This window comes from Pocillopora damicornis, chromosome 6, assembly GCF_964200805.1.
Source record: "Pocillopora damicornis chromosome 6, jaPocDami1.2, whole genome shotgun sequence".
Taxonomy (NCBI): Eukaryota; Metazoa; Cnidaria; class Anthozoa; order Scleractinia; family Pocilloporidae; genus Pocillopora; species Pocillopora damicornis.
In genome coordinates this window covers 12,552,530-12,574,300 of record NC_142675.1, presented here as the reverse complement: position 1 = coordinate 12,574,300, position 21,771 = coordinate 12,552,530, and the positions used below count along the sequence as shown (strand labels likewise).

The following is a 21,771-nucleotide window of genomic DNA, read 5'->3' as shown; positions in this document are numbered from 1 at the left end:
CGGCTTCTTGCCAGGGAAACCATTGCCGCCATGAATACATGCAACCTAAATTGATGTAGTGAACTGTTCATCATCCATGGGGTCATCGCTGTTCTGAGTGAAGGGTCAAGGTGTTTTCGTCCGGAGAAAACTATGAATAACATCTCATCAGATACTTTGAACCCGCTCCCCTGAGTTTTTTTTCTAAAATGAGTTTACCTTAACGACTGCTTTGCTCAGCAAAAATATAAATATGCAAATCTAATATTCAGAGGTTCACAAAATTAATGGCAAGAGAACAAAAATCGATGGCAAACTGAATTCAGAATGGAAGTTATAGAGCTTCTGAACATTCATTCTCTTAGGACTAGAACTAGGCAGGAAAAGTGATTGGCATAGGGTGGAGAGGGTGGCAGTCGATGTTACAGGATCAACCCCAGTCTTTAGGTTTCCCCTGACAGTTTACTGGTACCAATACACTCTCCTAGGTAGAGAGAAAAACTGCAAGCTAGGAGTAAAGTTTCTCACTCAAGAAATTGATGAAGTGATTCGTTTAGGCTTTCTTAGTTGCTATAATCTTTGCCTCCCTGTTATTTAATAACATTCTTTTAATATCCATAATTTCTTCGAGGGGCAATTATAATTGTAAGTAACATATTGTATTACGTAATAACTGTGACGACATCACAACATCTAGATTCAATGTATTTATCTTAAATTGTTATTTCATAATTCCTTCAGAAATTACTGACCCACCAGACCAAAGCCCTTACTTGCCACCAGAGAAAACCATACTTTGACCTGCAATGCATCTGGTGACCCTCCTCTCAAGATTTCTTGGACAAAAGATGGCGTTCCTGTGGATAGGTTTTATGTGACAGGTTACCAGCTATATTTGCTTAGCGTGAAGTTGGAGGATGTAGGATCATACGGTTGTAAAGCTAGTAATGGATATGGAGATAATGCCACCAGTGTCAGCATCGTTGACATAAGATGTAAGTAGTCTGTCCTGTTTATATGATTACAGCAATGCATTTGTAAGTTGGTTAATATGGTTTGATTTTAGACAGACACAAATGTATTGTGATTCATGTTTGAACTGAAATTAGCACAATATAGAGGAAAAAGTATTTGCTTTCTCTCCTTTTGAGATGTAAGTACAATTATTTTTTGTTTAGACTTACCTTGTGCCAAGCATAAAGGTGTCTGTCTCTGTGAAACAGTTTTTTTCATCATTTATGCTCATGCTTTAACAGAGTTCAGAGCCAGCTTAATACCCAGTAATAAACAACAAACTATCGCCTTCTTTATTTCTACTCCCGCTTCCCGCCCTCTCCCGCACCCTGTCATCCGGGATCTGCCTGGATACTCAAGACATCTTCTCATACAAGACTCTACTCTAATAAAGTATAAGCCTTTCTACAATGGCTAATTGGAACAATTTGGTGACCATTCGGGTTCGAAAAATGTTTTTCCGGAACAAACTACCGAAACAAAAAGTTTGAATGACATTTATTTGCTAAAAACCTTCTTCAACCCATAAAAAAGTCACCAGTTGAGGGTATAAAATGGTTAAAGCAAAAAATAAATAAATGTATAAAAGTGGCAACTAGTATTGAAAGTCTCGTGGCCAACAGTCCATTTTCAGTGGCTTTGGCAACCAGCTGGTCACAATTTGAGACGCTACTTTCTTTATAATAAATTGATTTGCATGTTGTACGTTACTGAGAGACACGTTTGCTTGTCACACTATTTCTCCTTGCTCCTGCCCTTGCATAATGATCATTTAATTAGGAGCATTGGAATAACATTACAGAGTGAAGTTTGGACTTCAGCCTTTTATAACAGAGAGCAGTTGAGTTCAAAATATAGGAGTCAAAGCTTTTATCAGAAGTAAGTATCCTGTTGCATTTATATAAAGCACGTTTGGTGACCATATCAGGACGAGAAACCCTTTTTATCTAATCTGTTCACCATAGAGTGGTGATTTGCTAATAATTGATGTTTGAGTATAAAATGCCTTGCAATTCCTCTCTTCCAGTACTGGTTGACTTGTTAGTATCCTACTTATCAATCTAAGATGGCGACAATAATCTTTGTAGGAATGATAAAATAAAATTTATTTTCATAGCTCTGCTCTTCATTCAACATTCAGTGAAGAGTTTTCCTTGACTATGCGTTACAAGGATGCCAGAATTACAAGCAAAGCAGACTTTTGAATTGTAATGAATTAGCTGACAAACCTGTGGGAACTAGTAGACTGGTGCTTTTCTTTTAAGGCAAAGTACATCTAATTTAAAATTAAATTTAGATACTTGGATTTCAATGCTGGGTTTCTTGATACGAGAACTTAAATTATTATTAACAAAAGCGGAAATGATGTTCTGTTAACAATTTTACAGCGCGTATATTAGCTTAGCGGAGATCTGTCCTCTTCGTGCCTCTACGCGTCTTCTCCAGGGTAAGTGATTTGGCGGATATGTCCGAGTATTCATCTGCCTCGGTGGTTCACGTCTATTCAGGACGCTGTCAAAGTGCTCCTCCCACTCAGTGAGTTTCTGGTTCTCCTTGCAGATGGCGTTTCTCTTCTGGTATTTCACTGACCCGCCATCATTGCGAAATGTGTCGTTGGACTTTTGCTGATACTGAGGTCAGTTTGCTATTTGCATTCTGGTCTTAAGCAGTTTTTCCGAAAAAACTCTTATCACTAAGGTGTGGACACTGACGACATCTGCTCCTCTGTAGTCCTTGACGTCAGGTGAAGAGCTCTTTCACTTTCCGTTGATTAGGATATGATCAATTTGGCTTTTCAGGGCTTCTTTAGGTGATGTCCATGTAAACTTGTGAATGTTCTTGCGGCGAAAAGGCGCCTGCTACTTCTAGGTTTGATGTCTTCATAAAAGTCACCCAATCTTTCCCCATCGTCATTCATTGTTCTTACATCGTGTACCCCGATCCTGGGTCTCTGCCTGTGTTGTCTTCTCTTTTTCTGTCGTTCAGGTCACAGTGTTCATAGTAGGGGGTCTTCTTTTTCTATACCTCGCTGTTAGTTTGGTGTACTTTGAGTTGTAGCGAGCATCAAGCAATCTTAGTCTTGTTTGCTGGCATTCAGTGAGTGTTTTTCCACATTGCTACTTATGATCATGGCGACTGCTTCCGTGTGCTAGTCATCTTCTCTGCCTCGAAATAGAGTATAGTGATGCCTAAAACTAGTTTCCCTTTCCCTGTTCTTCTCCATCAGGCTTCACTTATTTCAAGGATGTGTACCTCACATAACCCTCCTCCTTCCACATCCAGGTTTGGGACCGGCATAGACTGAGTTAATGTAGATGACTGTGACCCACATTTATGTCTGACTGGAATTCACTTGCTTGTTCACTGAGGTTACAGAAGTGCTACTCTGACTTCCGGTGCAATAAATTTAACAAGGTGTCATGCGAAAAATATTCTTCCAAAGAAAAATTTAGATAAATCTTTGTAATGTTTCGAGGAAAAAATGTTCAAAAGTTATCATGATGGTTATCATGACGAAATTGGTAGCCTCACACGTGACGATATCAGTGATACTTTTACTGCAAGCGGTGAAGCCGATCTTGTATTCACAACAAGAGAAATTCTGATATTTCATCGATATCTCTAAGATAAATCATTAACCGTGTTACTTTCTCTCTAAAATGCCGATTCATGTTTATTCAATATTCTTTTTCATATCTACCCTTCAAAAGAGTAGGGCAAAGGTGCGAGACAACCTTTTTTTCTCTGTTTTCTATGATAAAAGTATCTTAAACACATTTTTTTTGCCTCATGCCGAATTTTTTTACTTCAAGAAAAACTAATCTCGCAGTTAAATATCTTTTTTGTTTCCATACAAATATTTCTAATCATTGCTTACTCTTTTCCAGATCTGGTTCCCTTTACAAACTTCACAACCACAGGTGAGAGACAAAACCCCATTTATTTTCAAGTCAATGAACTCTTAGTGATTTAATCGTCGATTTTCAATTTTTCTTTCGCTTAACTTTTTCCAAAAGCGTTTGCAAATAATTTTGTTCTTTATTGTCGAGTAAGTTTTTAGTGTTACTTTCACGCACTGCGCGAAAATGCAAATTTTATCTTTCATTGGTAATAAAATCTATTGATGTTTGGCTTCGCCACTCAAGAGAAACATCGTCAACAATTCGAATCCATAACTGCTCATGTGAGGTCCTGCTTACCATGCAGATATTAATTGCCTACGTATTTATCAGACTGAATGCAGAGATCACTTGCACGTTAGCTGAGTTTGCAGGAGAGCTAATTCAACTTCCGACAAAAAAAATGAAACAACTATTCGCCTAAGAGAGCTTATGTTATTTCTATTTATTGAACATGCCAATAATTGGTTAGGTATATGTTTATGTACCCTTAACATAGTGTGCTGCAAATGTACAATACAAACTCGTTTATTGTTTTATGTTTTCTAAGTTAAACTAGCTTTATCAAAATTGTCTACTTAGTTGAAGTTGTTATTATTTCAAGAAATTCTAATCTCGTAATTTGAAATTCGTTATCCTTTGTGCCTATTAAACATGCCTACTGATTGCTGAATCCTTTTCCAGCTGTCCCCTTTACAAACGTTACGTCCACAAGTGAGAGACAGCCTTATTATTTTGAAATTAACGAACTTTTTAGCTTTTAAAAATGGCGTGCCTAATTTCCTTTGATGATATAAGTGGTTATCAACTGGTAAATTTAATTATTGATAGCTAAAAAGGTTTCCTTTTACAACATGTAAAATTATGCCTTAATATTTCAAAACTCTCTATTAAGTCGTTCCCTTAACAAGCAGTACGGTCTCAGGTGAGAGGAAATCCGTTTCCTTTCAAATCTTTAGCTATTTAAATTATTGATTCTCAATTTGACTTGAAAACAACCTTTTTGAAAAGCCCTGAGAAATAAGTTTATGTATATCATTGGATCTCGTAGTTTAATATTTTGTCACCCTATGTACCATGCAAATATGTCTAATGGTTGCATATCTTCCAGCTTATCCCTTCACAAAAGTCTCGGCCAAAAGTGAGGGAGTAACCTTGTATATTTTCCAATGAACTAACTTTTCAGTTGTTAAATATTAGATACCAAATGTCTCTCTCAGTTTTCTTGTTTATAGATGCGAAATTGGTTATTTGTGAATAACCTAAGCAAATTGGGAAATGGCTTATTTAACAAATAACCAAATACCTAAATGTATTTATTTGCTAAATGACCAAATTGCAAAATTGGTTATTAAACAAATGACCAAAAGCATAAGTTCGTTTATTGGGTAAGTAATCAAAATGCATAATTGGTTATCAGACAAATAACCAAAAAATAAATGTGGTCAATGGCCAAATAACCAGATTGCGAAATTGATTTTTTAACAAGTAACCAAAAGCATGAATTCGGTTATTTGCTAAATAAGCAAAATGAAAAATTGGTTTTTTCAACAAGTAACGAAAAACGTAAATGTGGTTACTTGCTAAATAACCAAAAGGATTAAATTGGAAAAACAGGTTATTTTATGAATAACCAAAAGATTTTCACTGCTTATTCAATAAATACCCTATGGATGAAAGAGGTTATTTACGAATCACATACTTGATAGATGTTTGTTATCTTAAGTGTAAAAATGGTCATTTAACAGAACTGGTTACTTACTTTAGTTGGTCTTATTACGTAGCCACGTGGACCATCTACCTGTTCATTTTATATAGTTACTTGCGGTCTTCCATTTTCACATAGCCTCATCCAACGTGGATGAAATTGTTGAAAGAATTTCAAGTGCTGTGTTAAATGCTCTTTTTTAGAGAAATTTTCAGAAACAGATATGTGTCAAGGGAAATTGGGAAGATTTCCATATAGCCTCATCCGTTCTAAAACAGATCCGTTGTCCCAAGGGCAATCTATTGCTTTTGCGATTATTTTCTTTATCTAAAACAGTATGTATAATGAAGTACAGGCTGTGCGGAAATAGTGCCATGAAATATTATTGTCTTGTTTTAGGAAATGTGGTGTTAGCAATTAATTTTCAACAGAAAGTAAGGCTTAGGAACATACTTGATATGGTCTGTTGGGATGACGGTGTTGTTTTGGAAAAATTTTTATGCTTCTAAGCTGTAAATACATTTTCCTATCGTGAGGTTTGATTATTTATTGATGGATTGTGATTTTCTCAGTTTTGCAATTGATTTTAGGACGATCATAATTTACTTTCTGATAAGAGATCAGCTGCTGCCAGTGTCCATTGCTATCTTCCTTTCTTCATGGCTCAAGGCAAAACCGTGAAACGATTGTGAAAAATTAGCGCCTTAGCGAATACGAGCTTCCTCAACAAGGTCAGCACAAGGAGAGTGGAAAATTGTTGCCAAAGATGTGGTATGCGTGTCATATGAGGAGGGTGACTTACTGGCCATTTCCGACGAGGAGCGCGAAGAGCCAAATTGGCAGAGTTAATCCTGACTTTAAATCATACGTGAAACAAGGTAGCAACTGCAAATAAAATCTCGAGTATTTTTAGGAAAGCTTTCAATTTGAAAGAAGATGGGGAAATATCCTTTCAGTATTTAAGGTAAGATAGTCTGGTTTAAAAATAAGGGAAACGAAACAAAGAGTGCAGTCACCTAAGGGTTCAGGGGATATGGTAGTCTGTTGTCCAAGTTGAGAACCGAGCTTGAACTTAGAGGCATTTGTAAGATGTCTTTGTAGGTATCGACTAACTTAGCTATGGCCTTAGGTAACAATTCAGGTAGTTCAATGTTGCCTTTGTTGGAAGAATCCGGGGCCTTGAACTGAGTGAATAGCCTCCACTATCGACTGCGTCTTACATGAGAACTATTTTCTTCGGTGCACACCAGCCAGTCAGTTAATAATCAATCCTAAAAATTGGGCTTGGATAATTGGACAACAAAAAAAATTAGACAATGAAAACGGTTCAAAGTTTGTCAAAAAGGCTAGGATATTTGTAACCGTGAAAGGCAAAACGGACACTAACGGAAAACCGTTCGAGCAGCAAAAACGCACGGATGACGAACGGTTAACGAACGGTCCTTGAAGCGTTCGAACGGTTTGCCTAATCGTTCGAACGGATGAATAAATTATTTGAACGGTTTGGTCAGCCGTTCGAACGGATGAGTAAAAATTTCGAACGGACACGTAAACCGTTCGAACGGGTGAATAAATTATTTGAACGGTTTGATTAGCCGTTCGAACGATTTGCTTAGCCGTTCGAACGGATGAGTAAAAATTTCGAACGGACGGGCAAGCCGTTCTAACGGATGAAAATGTTATTGTACGATTGGTTTATCAATCATACGGATGAATTAATTACTTAAACGGCGTTTCAACGCATGGCTTGATCATGGAACGGGCAAGGTTGCTTTATATTGTTTCAATTTGATTTGACGTTATTGTCAATTTCATTCTCACGATCGAAAATTGAGACTATTTCAATTTCTCATCGAAATGAGGTTTCTAGTTAGTGTCTGAAACTACTTAATATCTCATAAAAAGGTGTTTCTCATCGTAGTTTAAAATGACAGCTGAGTTAATCGTTTGTCTCACGATTTAGTCACATGGATGTCGATCGCGACGTTTCGACTGCTACACTGAATAACTGTAGAGAAACGACGAGTGCAATTTTCTCCTTTCGAATGGATGAACAGAACGGGCGTCAATCCGTTCGAACAGATGCCGCAGTTTTCCGAACGGTCACTTCTAGTTGGCGAATGGATGAAAAAACAGTTCGAACGGATGTTTGTATAACATAGCTAGTAAATTTGTGTAACCAAATTCAATTGCGCGAGCGTGCTTCACATTCCTATTGTGCACGCTCATGAGGTCAGCAAACAAATCCCTCGAGAAAAAAAAAATTTCCATCGTGTTGAAAATGTTATAAAACAATTGGTTCATACGTCAGCTGTGCGTTCATCGAGATATGAAGCACTTGGGAAGTTTGGAGAGCACTCAAGAAGCTAGAGTTACTCTTACGCATCTTTCGTGCTCTCCAAACTTCCCGCGTGCTTCATATCTCGATGAACGCACGCTGATGTATGAACCAAATGTTAATTGAAACCGTTCGAACGGATGTCGCAATACTTCGTACGGATGCTAACGTATTTCGAACGGATATGCAAACCGTTCGAACGGTTTGTCGAACGCTTTAAACGGATTTTTTTAGGCGTTCGAACGGATGACAAATGGATAACGAACGAGTTACCCGTTCGAACGGATAACCGTTAGTGTCCGTTTTGCCTTTAATTTTTCATATGTTACTGGAAACAGAAACTTCAAGATGTTGGGGTTCGTTTCGTTTCTCTTACACGGTTTCAAAATGAAGTTGCCGTTTTCCTTTGAATCCATTTGGTGGTCTAAATAACTTAAACACTCTACTTGAAGTTTTACTTTAAGAAATTTTTTCAGATTAAATTGAATAATGAACAACTGAATGAATGAATTAGTCAGTATTTCATATATTGTTCTTTGGGGTGGAAAGGGGTGTGTTACCCTGCAGACGATGATGCCACTACCGTTATGGTTTTTTGAGCCGACCTGGTCTGAAAACGTGAGTATATATTGGCCATTAAGACCTTACATCGGTTGTGCTTTCGAGGGGAGCGAAGGGAGCCACGAGAGCGAGGGTCTCAATGGGGTTAACCGTTAGCCGTAAAACGGCCAAACTATTTAGCCGTTAGACGTAAAAATTGACAAATTTTAACCGTTAGTCGTAAAAAAAGTTAACCGTAAAAAATATATCTGGTGGAAACAATGGAAAGGTGTTAACCGTTAGCCGGAAATTGGCCAAAATTTTAATCGATAGCCGTAAAAGCCATCACCCCATTGAGACCCTCGAGAGCGCGAGAATGCAGTTTTTTGTCAACAATAATTCAAAATAAGTAATAGAGAATGAGAAGGAACCACGATATATCATGCGACTTTAATTTTCAAGTGAATTTAAGTTCTCTACAGTTTTGAAGAAGCTTAATTTTAATTCAAATCTACAGCAACGCTAATAGATCTGATATTGTGGGCTAAAACAATGTTTTAGTGGTATACAAGAGAAACAATGGGACACATGATCCTAGCAGTATGCAGGACGCATGTCATATGAACTTGGTAATAGACCTCGCTTACCGTGGAGTCTCTTGACGAGTTGCTGTTGTTTTTTTTGGGGTTTTTTTTTTTTAAACAATTTCATGTTTTCTTTTTTCCTTTTTATTTGCGGGGGGGGGGGGGGGGGGAGATTGTCGCTGGTTGCGTGACATCGTATAACATTTGTTTTTCCCAATATTATGGCGGTTGAAAAAGCCGTTTCATTGTTATGAAATTGGAAATAACGAAAAGGACTGTGATACTTTCAAGCAGGAAGAAAGTATGCAAGGGCTCGAGGACTCAATTTCTATTATTTGTCTCTTTGCTTCAATCCTCTTTTCCACTCACGACTGAGCTAGAGGGATCTTTAATTGTATTCTTCGGCACCAACACCTTCTTCTGTTTCACACAAAAAAATAGCTTCCTTTACGATAGACGAGGACAAACGGGTAGATATCAAGCAGATATCCATTGCTGCATTTAAATTTTTGGCTTGTTGTTTGCACAATAATGCAATTCTCTCTCTCGTTTGGGGGTGAATCGGGCTTAGACTCTTTGAACACCTTAATCCGGTGGAAGACTGGGCTCGATTAAAGGTTTTCGCTTGGCGTTGGCGTCCCATGATATCATTCATCAAAAATACAACTGACGTTCCTTGTATGTTTCTTCAGTTGAGTGAAAGGATAATGGATCTTTTTCTTACTGGTGTTTTTCGATGGGTTTTGGCCACGCTTTTACTCTGCTCCATAATTCAGAAGTCAGGTAATGTACATTGAGTTAAGAATATCGAGATGTTACTTTAGTTTGCCATTTGAGATAAGGCTCTAAACTGCTCTAAAATAATTTGACGTACCTAAACACTTCTTTAAATTTTCTGATTGAATGATCTTCAAAGTTATTAGAGTTACGTGTGATGTGTTGAAATTTAGCTCAACTTCGTCTGTTTTGCTTCTTCAGAGTCGGCATTCAGAATCAGCCAAAAACCTTCCAATCCCACTATTGTGGTGCTTGGAGTAAACAGCAGCCAAGTCAAACTTGAATGGCGGTATTCTGATGCACCAAGTCAGTATTTCGTTCAGTTTTGGAGACAGAAAGCTGGTGAAAAATTTACACAAATATCAACAAGCAAGAATGGGAATGCGTTCGAGCCGAGCGACACAGAAGAATTCGTTGCTCGGCTTCCTGCTACACTAATACTTAAGAACGTGAAAGGAGGTGAGGAATATACCTACAGTCTTTTTTTGCTGGATTCTAATGCCAAAGGGAGGGAGACACACGCAGTTTCTATCAAAGTGTTTGGTAAGTGAAGCTGTTTTATGAAATTCTTTGATACACTTTGTCTTGTAGTTACTTCGTACGTCAATAACTTAATTGTGTTTAATGGTAACGTACCAAACTTTATTTATAATAAAGTTCGGATATAACGCGCGCTGTCATTGGTTGAAAGAGCGTGCTCTATGAGAGTATAGAGCATAGAACTGAGCTAAAGCTGTCACGCCATCTGCCAAATTGTACCATGTTCGACCTTTTCCGGGACTTCTTTTTAGCTTTTTTCCGATAATTGAAAGTGAAATTTCGGAACAAGCGAGCCGGCAAGTAGTAACAGAAGAACCAAAGAAAGGTTTGTAAACATACCAGGCGCCGTTATTTATGTTATTAAAACGTGGGCAGATACGAAAATCCTCAAAGGAAAAACAATATAGACATTCCGAGTTTTAAAGATTTTCACGCTCAGTTAGATTGCAAGCTTACGTAAGGTAATGAAAATCAAACACAGCAAACACTCGTATAGTATATAAAGTTCAGAGTTCAAAAACAGAACAGAACAAAACAGAAATGATGAAAAATATAACCAAACTGGCATAATTGTTAAAATTCATACTAATCATGACGGTGTCTGAGCAAATATGATCATGCTGAAGTCCATCGCGGCTCACTTATCATGCCGCTCTTCGAGTGAAAAAATAAGAGCTCGCTCCGATATCCTTTCCAATGTGTTGAGTGGAAAGTCACTTCAGTCACTGCAGCCGAGTTTTGCGGCGCTGTCATCCCGAGCGATCTTCATGTTCCGCTGAATTCGGCTGTCGTTCATTTAAAAAACACTCGCCTTGAACAGTTTGTTTTCTACCTTGTCATGTTAAAAAACTCGCGTGTTTTTATGAGCCATAATTCGGCTGAAGTTTACTGAACATTTCACTTCAAGATTCTGAATTAAAAACTTCAGGCAAAAGCGTTAAATTCGACCTGCCGAATTATTTTAGTTTGTAAACTATCGCAGAGTGTGAACTTTGATGGTTTTTGAACTTTGATGGTTTGACACTTTTGACAGCTTTAGTCTTGTACAGCCAATCAGATTATCTGAACCATTCTAACAGGGATTCTGATTGGCTTATTGTAGCGTGCTCTATGAGAGTATAGAGCATGCTGACGACACTGTTCTTCGCTTTGGAAATAAAGTTTGTTTTGAAAATTGAAAGTAATACATGGGGAATTTAACGGATTCTTTGTTATAAAACAAATAGAGAAGCCTTGACTGTGCTCTGTTCTGTTATAAAGCACTTAGGAAGCGGCTAGAGCACTCAAGCAGTGGGAAGAAACACTCGACTACGTCTCGTGTTTCTCCCTACACTTCTTTCGTGCTCTAGCCGCTTCCTGCGTGCTTTATAACAGAACAGAGCACAGTCAAGGCTTCTCTATTTGTTAAATATAAGCCTCTCTCTCTTTGCGTGAAATTATTTTAATTCAAACTTTTTTTTACAGGGAATGATAAGCTTATTTTATAAATGCAAAATCATTGTACCATCTATAACGACACGGTTTCAACGCAATTGTACTTTCAGTGTTTCAAACGGCTTGTTACTTTTTAGCCGCGATTGACGTAATTATTGTTTCATGAGACACTAGGAATGACTGAAATTCCTGTGAATTGAATGTTATGTTTAATTTTGTTTTTCCTTTTTTTGCTGCTTGAAGTTGTATTTCTGTGATGAAGACTGGAAGTTAAGCTCACGCTTGGGTTATGTTAATGCGAATTGTGCAACCAATATACATGTAAAGTGTACATGCACGATTTTGTTCTTGCTTTTGCAACAATATTCATGAGGAAAAAATTTCTTGAAAACCATTTGGTGTGATTTTGTTGTATTATGTTCACTAAGGTATTCTGATGTTCACTAAGGTATTCTGATCCACACTTTCGATAGAGAACGAGTAACGACTCTCGAAACCATCATTGCTAAATATTAACAGCCAATCGGCCTGTATTGTTCATTACTCCCATGTATGTCAGTTTTGCATGAGTCATCTCGCGTTGAATATTTACACCTGAATGGCTCATTTACTGCTTACAACATTCAAGTAGTTATCGACTTGTAAGGTCATAAAAAAAACACAAGCACTAAACAATCTTTTATCGTTTTTCATTGCTCGCTTGAAGGTACGCGACCGTTGACTCGGAAAATTTGAATGTCTTTTGTTTATTGAAATTTGCGTTAATAGCAGGCTGTGTTTTCCTCATGATGTAGTAAGTTGATTTATTCACATGATGTTTAACCCATCGTAACTCCCACAGTCCTACTCAGGGTGCTTCGTGAAACGTTTGAATTAATGATTGCTTGGAAGGACATGCATATTTACTGACAGTAGTCAGAGCTTTTACTAAGGGATTGTTCATGGGGTTTTTAGTGAACTGAATTTTCAAAGAAACTTCCTAACCCCAGGGAGAGAATGCCATTGGGTTGTTGGATTAGCCCAGTATTTTTCAGGTTTCTCTTGACTGGTACTTATTTACACCCTTGGGTGGAGAGAGGCACTGCAAGGGTAAATTGTCTTGTTTAAGTTTACAGTACATTGACCCATCAAGGGCTTGATTACAGACTTTCTGTTCCATGCATCTCTCACTTAACAACATAATATGTGTATGCAGGTATCAGTTGAATAAATGTTAGCATTACTAATATTATTTACAAGAATTTTCCTCAGTAGTTATTAGATGGCTGAACTCTTGTCTCCCCATTTTTATTTACACCATTCTCTTGATGATCGCTCTGCCTTTGATATGGCAGTTTCTCAGAAATGTATGTATATTTTATACCATGTAATAATCGTGATAATTTCACGCAATCTAAATGTATATCTTAAATTGTTATTCCCAGTGCCTCCAGAAATAACTATCCCACCAGAACCAAGGCCTTTACTTACCATTGGAAAAAACTACAATCTGACCTGCAATGCATCTGGTGACCCTTTGCCAAAGATTACATGGACAAAAGATGGAATCCCAGCTGAAGAGTTTAATGTGACAGGTTACAAGCTTCATTTGACTGATGTGAAGTTGAAGGATGTAGGATCATACCGATGTACAGCTAGTAATGGATATGGAGTCTATGCCTCTAATGTCAGTATAGCTGGCGTAAAATGTAAGTTGTCTGTCCTGTATATTCAAAGCTGATCTTCTGATTACAGCATGTCAACAATCACCAGTTATATAGTAAATGTGGTATATATTTGGCTTTGTTTCATGATAAAATGGACTTTTCTACACTGTATTTTGAAAACTATTGCTTTCAATCTCAAGTAGAAACAAAGCTGAGATGAAATAGGATCACCTGCTTGCAGCTTTTTACTTTGAAAAGGTTTTTGAGTACAAGTCTTCCAGAAATCATGACAACTTGATGGTTTATCATTTTCCTAAAATATAAAAGTACCCTTTTCCCCATGCATTTCAAGATCTGAACTGAACTTTTGGATGATGAAAGATTAGTTATTTGACTTAATTTAATTTGATTGAAAACATGAAATAGGAAAAAATAGTCCTGCTTAGATATAGTTTTGGAGTAACCTTAAATTATTGCTTATTTTCTCTCTTTTTTTCATATACCAAAGGTAATGAGTGTGAAATTAAGACTGTTGGAATAACATTAAAGAGTGAAACTTGGAAGTCAGCTTTGAATAACAGAGAGTCAATCGAGTTCAAAACATTGCAGGCAAATTTGTTATCAGAAGTAAGTATTTTGTAGAGTTAAATACAATGGGTGACCATGGAAGGTCAAGATTTTTTTTTTACATGTATGTGTACCAATACACATGTTTTATGTTTGTCATACAGTGGTAATTTGCAAATTTTTGATGTTTGAGTACAGATACCCTGTAATTTCTTTTGTCCAGTACTGCTTGGACTGACTTAGCTTCCTTTCCATTCATTTAAGATGACTACCAAGGAAAAATAATTGGAGAAATTGCTTTTCATTATCCTGCATCTCATTTAATATTGAGTGAAGAGTTTAACTTGAATACAAACAACTTAAAATGCATGTGCATATTTGTGCTCCTTTTTTTTTTTTTTTTTTTGCTTTTCTTTAGAGGAAAATTTAATTTGAATTTTACTAAGTATACAATGTAGGTACATTCTGTGTACCTTATTTACTTGATTTATGATTCTGAACCAGGAGATCAGATTATAATAGCCTTGAATTTATTCCAAATTTAGTCTGGGAGAGTGGATTGGTCAATGTGGTTATGAATTTTTTTTTCAGCACCAACAATGGTGCATTTACACATACATGTATCTGTATTAGAAATATGATGATGTAAATTTTACACCTGTGAAGCAAACCAAAAATTGCTCTTTCAGGCACACAGACGAATGAAATTTTTGTGTTCTGCATGCACTTTACATGTATATATTTTTGAATAGCACATTTTGGCATTTTTGTTCCTTGTAAAATAACATAACTCTCTTCCTTGTGTTTAAGATATCTAAGGTTTACACCAAAAGTCCTGTAAAAGAATTGTACACAGTTGCTGTTGTTGATTTCAGGTAACTTTTAATTTTAGAGTGCTCAAGGTATTCATATTTTGATAACATTTGTTTTTGAAGAGGACGAATGCAGAATTTAGTTTGTATCACAAACTCCATGGTTAGTTCAGGAATTAGTTGAAGTTTACTGTTTACAGTGCATTGATTTGTATACAAACAATAATTACTTGAGATTTAATAATGTTAGAGTTAAGGAATTGAAGTTTGGTGGAATGATGTCATGGAGGAGATGAAAAAGTATCAACCACTTGTCATTGTGCAAACAGCTTTGATCAACAAGTTTCTCTTTTTTACTGATAGATCTGGTAGTGTCATTGCTAAAGTAGAGATGAAGTTTGGTAAATCTGTCACTGACCCTTTGAAACCACTGGAAGATGAAATCAAAGATGGAAAGCTTGGGGCATTCAGAGTTAACAGGGAACTTGATTTGAATCCAAGTAAGGCCTGGTCCACCTGACAAGTAGATTCTACTTTGCCATGATTACAGAAAGTTACAAACTTACTCTGAAGCCTGTATTGTTTAAACCTGGTGAAAAACCTCACAGGATCTTTGAGGATCTTCAAGGATTGACAAAGACCTGCCAAAGATCCTTAAGGACAAGGATCTTTAAAAGATCTTTAAAGGATCTGTAAAAGATCCTCAAAGATCTTTGTAAGCAAAAAGGTTTGTTGAGATCCTCAAAGGATATTACAAAGATCCTCATAAGGATCCTCGCAAAGTTCTTTTCAAGGATCCTTCAAGATCCTCAAGGATTTATCAAGGATCTTTCAAAGACCCTTAAAAGATCCTCTCAAAGATCCTTTCAAGATCTTTGTAAGGATCCTTAAGGATTTAATCAGGATCTTGCAAGGATCCTAGTCAAGATCTTTGCAGGATCTTTTTGAGGATCTTTCAAGATCCTCGAGGATTTAATGAGGATTAAAGCTAAATAAATCAAATGCAATAAATCAATGCACTGTAAACATTAAAGACCTTCCAAAGATCCTTTCAAGGATCCTATTAAGATCTTTGCAAGGATCCTTAAGGATTTGATCAGGATCTTACAAGGATCCTACTCAAGATCTTTGCAAGATCTTTTCAAGGATCCTTCAAGATCCTCAAGGATTTAATGAGGATCTTTTAAAGACCTACAAAAGATCCTTTCAAGGATCCTGTAAAGATCTTTGCCAGGATCCTTAGGAATTTGATCAGGATCTTACAAGGATCCTTAAGTCAAGATCTTTGCAGGATCTTTTCAAGGATCCTTCAGGATCCTCAAGGATTTAATGAAGATCTTTTAAAGACCTTCAAAAGAACCTTTCAGGGATCCTGCTAAGATCTTTGCTAAGATCCTTAAGAATTTGATCAGGAGTTACAAGGATCCTAGTCAAGATCTTTGCACGATCTGTTCTACAATCCTTCAAGATCCTCAAGGAATTGAAAAGGATCTTCCAAATATCTTTAAAAGATTCATTTCATGATTTTGTACAGCTCTTTGCAAGGATCCTTTTTGAATTTGATGTGGATAATGACACAACAAGGAATTTTCGCAGAAACTTATTGTGCAATAAGTGTAATGAAGGTTACCGCATAGCAACGCCATGCTTGAGGCTTTAGGGAAACTTTGTGACAACTTACATGACAGTAAATAGGATTTTGCATTATGGGATAGGAATTTATACACGCCGAGATTTTTAATGGTCGCATAAAAACATAAGAAGCTCGTTGTTACAGCAAATATCATCGACAATGGTCGGAACTAAGGGGAAAATGTACACAGAAATAAAAGTAACGGAAAGGCGTTTTCTGGAGTTCAGAAACAACTGCAATCGTCAATCAAACTCCAAGCAGGTCTTGCGATTGCTCTGACTCTGAGGCTGAATCAAAAGAATTCATTGGTACTTCTGGAAAGAAAATGAAGATGCCATCCTCGCCGAATGTCAGACAACTCGCCCCCTGGACAATTAGCCCCAGACGATTAGCCCCCAGTCTCTGGACGATTAGCCCCCAGTCTTTGAACGATTAGCCTCCAGTCCCTGGACAAATAGCCGCCAGTCTTAGTTTATGTAAAGGAGAAGTTACGTTCATCTGTTGGTCATTGACTTTTATGAGTTTGTGGCTCCTAAAGGAGCCCTTTTTTTGTGAATGTCTATCTTTATTAACATTTACTCAATTTAAATTACATGGGTTGTACGAGGTGAGCACAGGCCTCCGGAAGCTCCTTTGAATTCCTTAGGCCGTCTTCGTATTGACTCCAGAGGTCGAAGAGTCTTCTCTGCAATGTGTGGTAGCTTGACCGCTGATGTCTCTTCAGCTTTTTGTCTGAAACCAGACGTATCTGCATGCTGACCAGTGTAGCTTCCCGGTGAAGTACCTGGATCAGGATGTACAGGGGCAGCTGTGATCGTCCTTTGGCGCGCTGGTTCAGTCCATTGTACCAACCCTCTAGGTCGTTATTCGTTCTGACCGCTTCTAGGAACATGCTCCAGTTCTGTGGCGGGAAGGTCTGACTGATTATCCAGTTTTCATCTATGTAACTGCAGAAATCCTGCAAGGGTCTGACAGCTGCTTGCTGCTGGAGTCGACGGAATCTGCGTTCGATCTTGTCAGCAGGGAGGTACGATAAAGCCATCAGTTGCCTTATTAGCTGGTGGGTGCCGTGGTCATTTCTGTAGGCATCCTGGAGTCCAAGCCCTTGTACCTATCAAAGAAAAGCGAAATTTAATATTTTGTTAGCTAGACTCTAGCTAGTTTAACGGTTAAACTAGTTTCGTTTTGAACATTGTGTGAATTTGTATTTGTTATCTGTGGTTCTAGATTTCAGAAAATTCGAGAAATTTGTATTTGTTATCCGTGGTTCTAGATTTCAGAAAATTCGAGAAAAGCCCGAGAAATGAAATTATTTAGAGTTATAATAGTGAATAAGACATCGTTACGAGCTTTAGGAGTGAACCCTTTTAACACTTCTAACTATAGCTAGACTAAAGTCGATTTGTTTGAGCAATCAAGGATTTAACAGTTTGAGATTGTACCTTTCGCCATAGCACATTGCGCGTGGGTTTTCAATAAACAAACGAATAAAAATTAGTAAAAGTTCGCACAATTCGCGTGGCGAGTTTGAAATAAACACCGATTGACATTAACAAGTAGTCACCAATAAGTTAAAGTTTCGAAGTTTCGTCCCTGGTTTCTTTCCTTTCCTATTTAAACAACATGACGGAGAAACATTCATAAAGTATGTAAACAGAAAGAACACAATTCATTTTTGTAGAATATATAAACAGAAAGAACACAGTTCACTTTATAATTCGATACGCACGGCAGAGAAACGTTCATAACAAGCAAACAACAAGACAGCAAGAACGTAGTTTACTGTATAATTTAACACGCATGGCAGAGAAATGTTCGTAAAAAGCAAATAACAAGAGCATTGTTTATCTCATAATATATGATAAGGAAACGTTCGTAAAAAGTAAAGGGCAAGAACATAGTTTATTTCAAGGTTGGTGGGTTGGGGGCTAATAGTCCAGAGACTGGGGGCTAATTGTCCAAATACTGGGGGCTAATCGTCCAGAGACTGGGGGCTAATCGTCCAGAGACTGGGGGCTAGTCGTCTGGGGCTAATTGTCCAGGGGGCGAGTTGTCTGGATACCATCCTCGCCTAATGATTCTTGCTCTGAGCTCTTGGAGAGTGAGGATGCAAATGATGTGTTACAGGGACAAGGATAAAGGCTTATCGATCTAGAGAGATTCTCCTCGACGCTCACTGAAGGACAAGTTTCTGAAGAAGGTGTGAATTTACTTGGTTCTGTGTAACCAACTTAAAAAGCTCTTTTAGAGGTTGTCATATGAATTCCCGAAAACACTTATTTTGTACCTCAGGATGTATTAGTTCAATTAATCTGAAGTTTTCAAGGCTGTATCCTCTTACTGAGTTGAGATGGATAAGCTGACAGTTTCTCCATAAGCTGAATTTTAAGTAAGATATTGTGGAATAACTCACCTAATAATCTCGGTGAACTTTGAACAGGCACTGTGCCCATGATACAAACGACTCCAAAAAGTTCCTTAGCTCATCTAAAAGAACGACCCTAGTACTTTGTTTTGACACTAAAAACACTTGATTTCGTGCAATCTTTGTGCAGTTATCTTTTCTCAAGTATACCTAGGTTTTTCACACCATGTGGTGGACAAATTGATCTGATGTCAAATAACAAATTAGTTTAGGGCAACATATTAGTTATATTCAGTATGTGTGATTCCTAAGCTTTCCTTTGGTATATAGGTTAATATGGTTCAGAAATATAGTCATTGAAGTACTCTTGTTTGCCTTTTTTTCATGTTTACCCCCTCTGTAAGAGTAGTCTGAGTCTGGTCATAGTCTAGTCCTAGACAAGTTTAACACATATATTTTGGTCTTCTTATCTTTGAGCTGGACTGTTGCCAGATTTTTTGGAAAATGAAAATCTTAGTACTAACCTAAAGTTTGAACAGAAATAGTGTAGAAGTAGTCCTACTAGAAAAGGATGGGTAATTCTCGTTTAACAATAAAAAAAAGTTTTATAGATTCATTTTTTTATGTTTGGTTCAATTTTTCTTTTTAACTTAGTATGAGGATTTAAGTATACTTGTTTTCTTGTCAAAATTTCGAAGGTTCTATAACATTCTTGCTAAGATCTTCAATGATCTTCCATTTCCTTGCCAGGATCTTCAAGGATCACTGACATTCTTGTCAAGATCTTTAAGGATCTTCAAATCCTTTGCAAAGATCTTTAATTTGGCCATCAAAATCTTCAAGGGTCTTTCTTTTTTTTTGCCAGGATCTTCAAAGATCTTTCAATTTCTTGCCAAGATCTTTAAGGATCTTTTATTTTCTTTCCAAGATCTTTAAGGATCTTCAAAATTTTCAACAAGATCCTTGAAGATCTTGGCAAGAAAATGAGAGATCCTCAAAGATCTTAACAAGAATTTAGAAAATCCTCAAGAATTTTCAAAGATCTTTAAAGGATCTTCAAAGTTCATGTAAAGATCTTTGAAGATCCAGACAAGATCTTCAAGGATCTTGACAGGAAAATGAAAGATCCTTGAAGATCTTGGCAAGAAAGTCAAAGATCCTTGAAGATCTTGGCAAGAAAATCAAAGATCCTTGAAGATCTTGGCAAGAAAATCAAAGATCCTTGAAGATCTTGGCAAGAAAATCAAAGATCCTTGAAGATCTTGCCTAGAAAATCAAAGATCCTTGAAGATCTTGGCTAGAAAATGAAGGATCCTTGAAGATCTTAACAAGAATTTTGAAGATCCTCATGAAGATCCTCAAGAGGATCCTCAAAGGTCCTCATGAAGGACCAGAGGAAGATTAGCTCTGGTTGAAATGAGGTTAAAGTACTTCTACTTCTTAAGTCAGAGTGAACTCTTCTTTTTTGTCCTTTATCCTTGCTTGTGAACAGCTCTGAATTGCAAAAACTTTGTGGGAAGTGTTAGTTACATGTATGTAGAGGACATGGTTTTCTTAATCAAAGTCAGCTGTGTCTGTACTCTCACAGATCATAGGTAACAATGAATAACTTCAAAACAACTAGTATTCAGTTACTGTTACAATTACTGTAACTATAACTGATCATCATTGCCTCATTACTATGAGTACATTCATTAGTAATTGCCCCAGGGGCCATGTTCAGGTACTTTAAGTAATGATTATTAAATGAGGCAATTGTATTTTTAATTACTACATTGTATTATGCAACAACTGTGATGATATCGCAAAATCTAGATACAATGTATTTATCTTTAATGGTTATTTCACAGTTCCTCCAGAAATTACTTACCCACCAGAGCCAAAGCCTTTACTTGCCATCAGAAAAAACCATACTTTGACCTGTAATGCATCTGGTGACCCTCTTCCCAATATTTCTTAGACAAAAGATGGCATTCCTGTGGATAGGTTTTATGTGACAGGTTACCAGCTTTATTTGTTCAATGTGAAGTTGGGGGATGTAGGATCATACAGATGTACAGCTAGTAATGGATACGGAGATGCCACCAGTGTCAGTATTGTTGGCATAAGATGTAAGTAGTCTGTCCTGTTTATTTGATTTAACAGCAATGCATTTGTAAATTGTTTATGCTTTGATTTTAGACAGACACAATGGTGTTATGATTCATGTTGAACTGCAAAATGGCACAATGGCATGGAATTAGCATGATCTAGAGAAAAAGTATTTACTTTCTCTCCTGTGGAGATGTCAATACTATATTTTTGTTAGATTGTCTTAGTGCCAAGCATAAAGGTGTCTGTCTCTGTGAAACAGTTTTGTTTTTTTAGTATTTATGCACTTACTTTAACAGAGATCAAAGCTAGGTGTGTTATGTGGGCGTGAATTATCAGTCGATAAGCTTTTTTTAAATGGCTAATTTTAACAATTTGGTGACCAAACGAGTAGGGTTTGAAAAATGTTCCCTTCAGAACATTCTTCAACTCATAAAAAAAATCACCAGTTGAGGGTATAAAATGGTTAAAGCAAAAAAAATAATAAATAAATGAATAAAAGTGGCAACTGTATGTTATTGAAAGTCTTGTTGCCAACAGTCCATTTTCAGTGGCTTTGGCAACCAGCCGGTCACAATTTGAGACACTACTTTCTTTTTGATTTATAATAATGATAAACTGATTTGCATGTTTGACATTGCTGAGAGAGGCAAGTTTGCTAGGCACAACATTTTTCCTTACTCCTGCCTTTGCATGAAGCCAATGTTAAGTTGCAGTTTAACCCCATCTCAAAGGGCAAACTGAATATCCAATTGTTTCCTATATATGATTAACCTTGAGGTCAAAGTGTGAAGTTCAATAAAAAACAGCAATTTCACCTGTTTCCAAAACATGCTGTAGTTT

General features: G+C 37.1%; 2 protein-coding genes and 1 long non-coding RNA gene across 19 annotated transcripts in view; all 3 read left to right on the top strand.

The window, feature by feature from the left end:
* Positions 1-21,771, top strand: part of LOC149044025 (uncharacterized) — a 55,865-nt gene that overhangs the window by 26,466 nt on the left and 7,628 nt on the right. The window lies entirely within an intron of this gene.
* On the top strand, positions 834-6,329 carry LOC149044027 (uncharacterized). Its single transcript, XR_016187569.1, has 3 exons — positions 834-974; positions 3,882-3,914; positions 6,192-6,329. It is a non-coding gene; the product is annotated as an uncharacterized LOC149044027 (long non-coding RNA).
* Positions 9,673-20,826, top strand: LOC149044026 (uncharacterized). The gene is made up of 7 exons (XM_089209089.1): positions 9,673-9,846; positions 10,042-10,383; positions 13,239-13,502; positions 13,969-14,087; positions 14,838-14,902; positions 15,203-15,339; positions 20,688-20,826. Exons 1-7 carry the CDS (start codon positions 9,705-9,707, stop codon positions 20,795-20,797), a joined length of 1,179 nt encoding a protein of 392 aa, XP_089065215.1. The 5' UTR covers positions 9,673-9,704; the 3' UTR covers positions 20,798-20,826.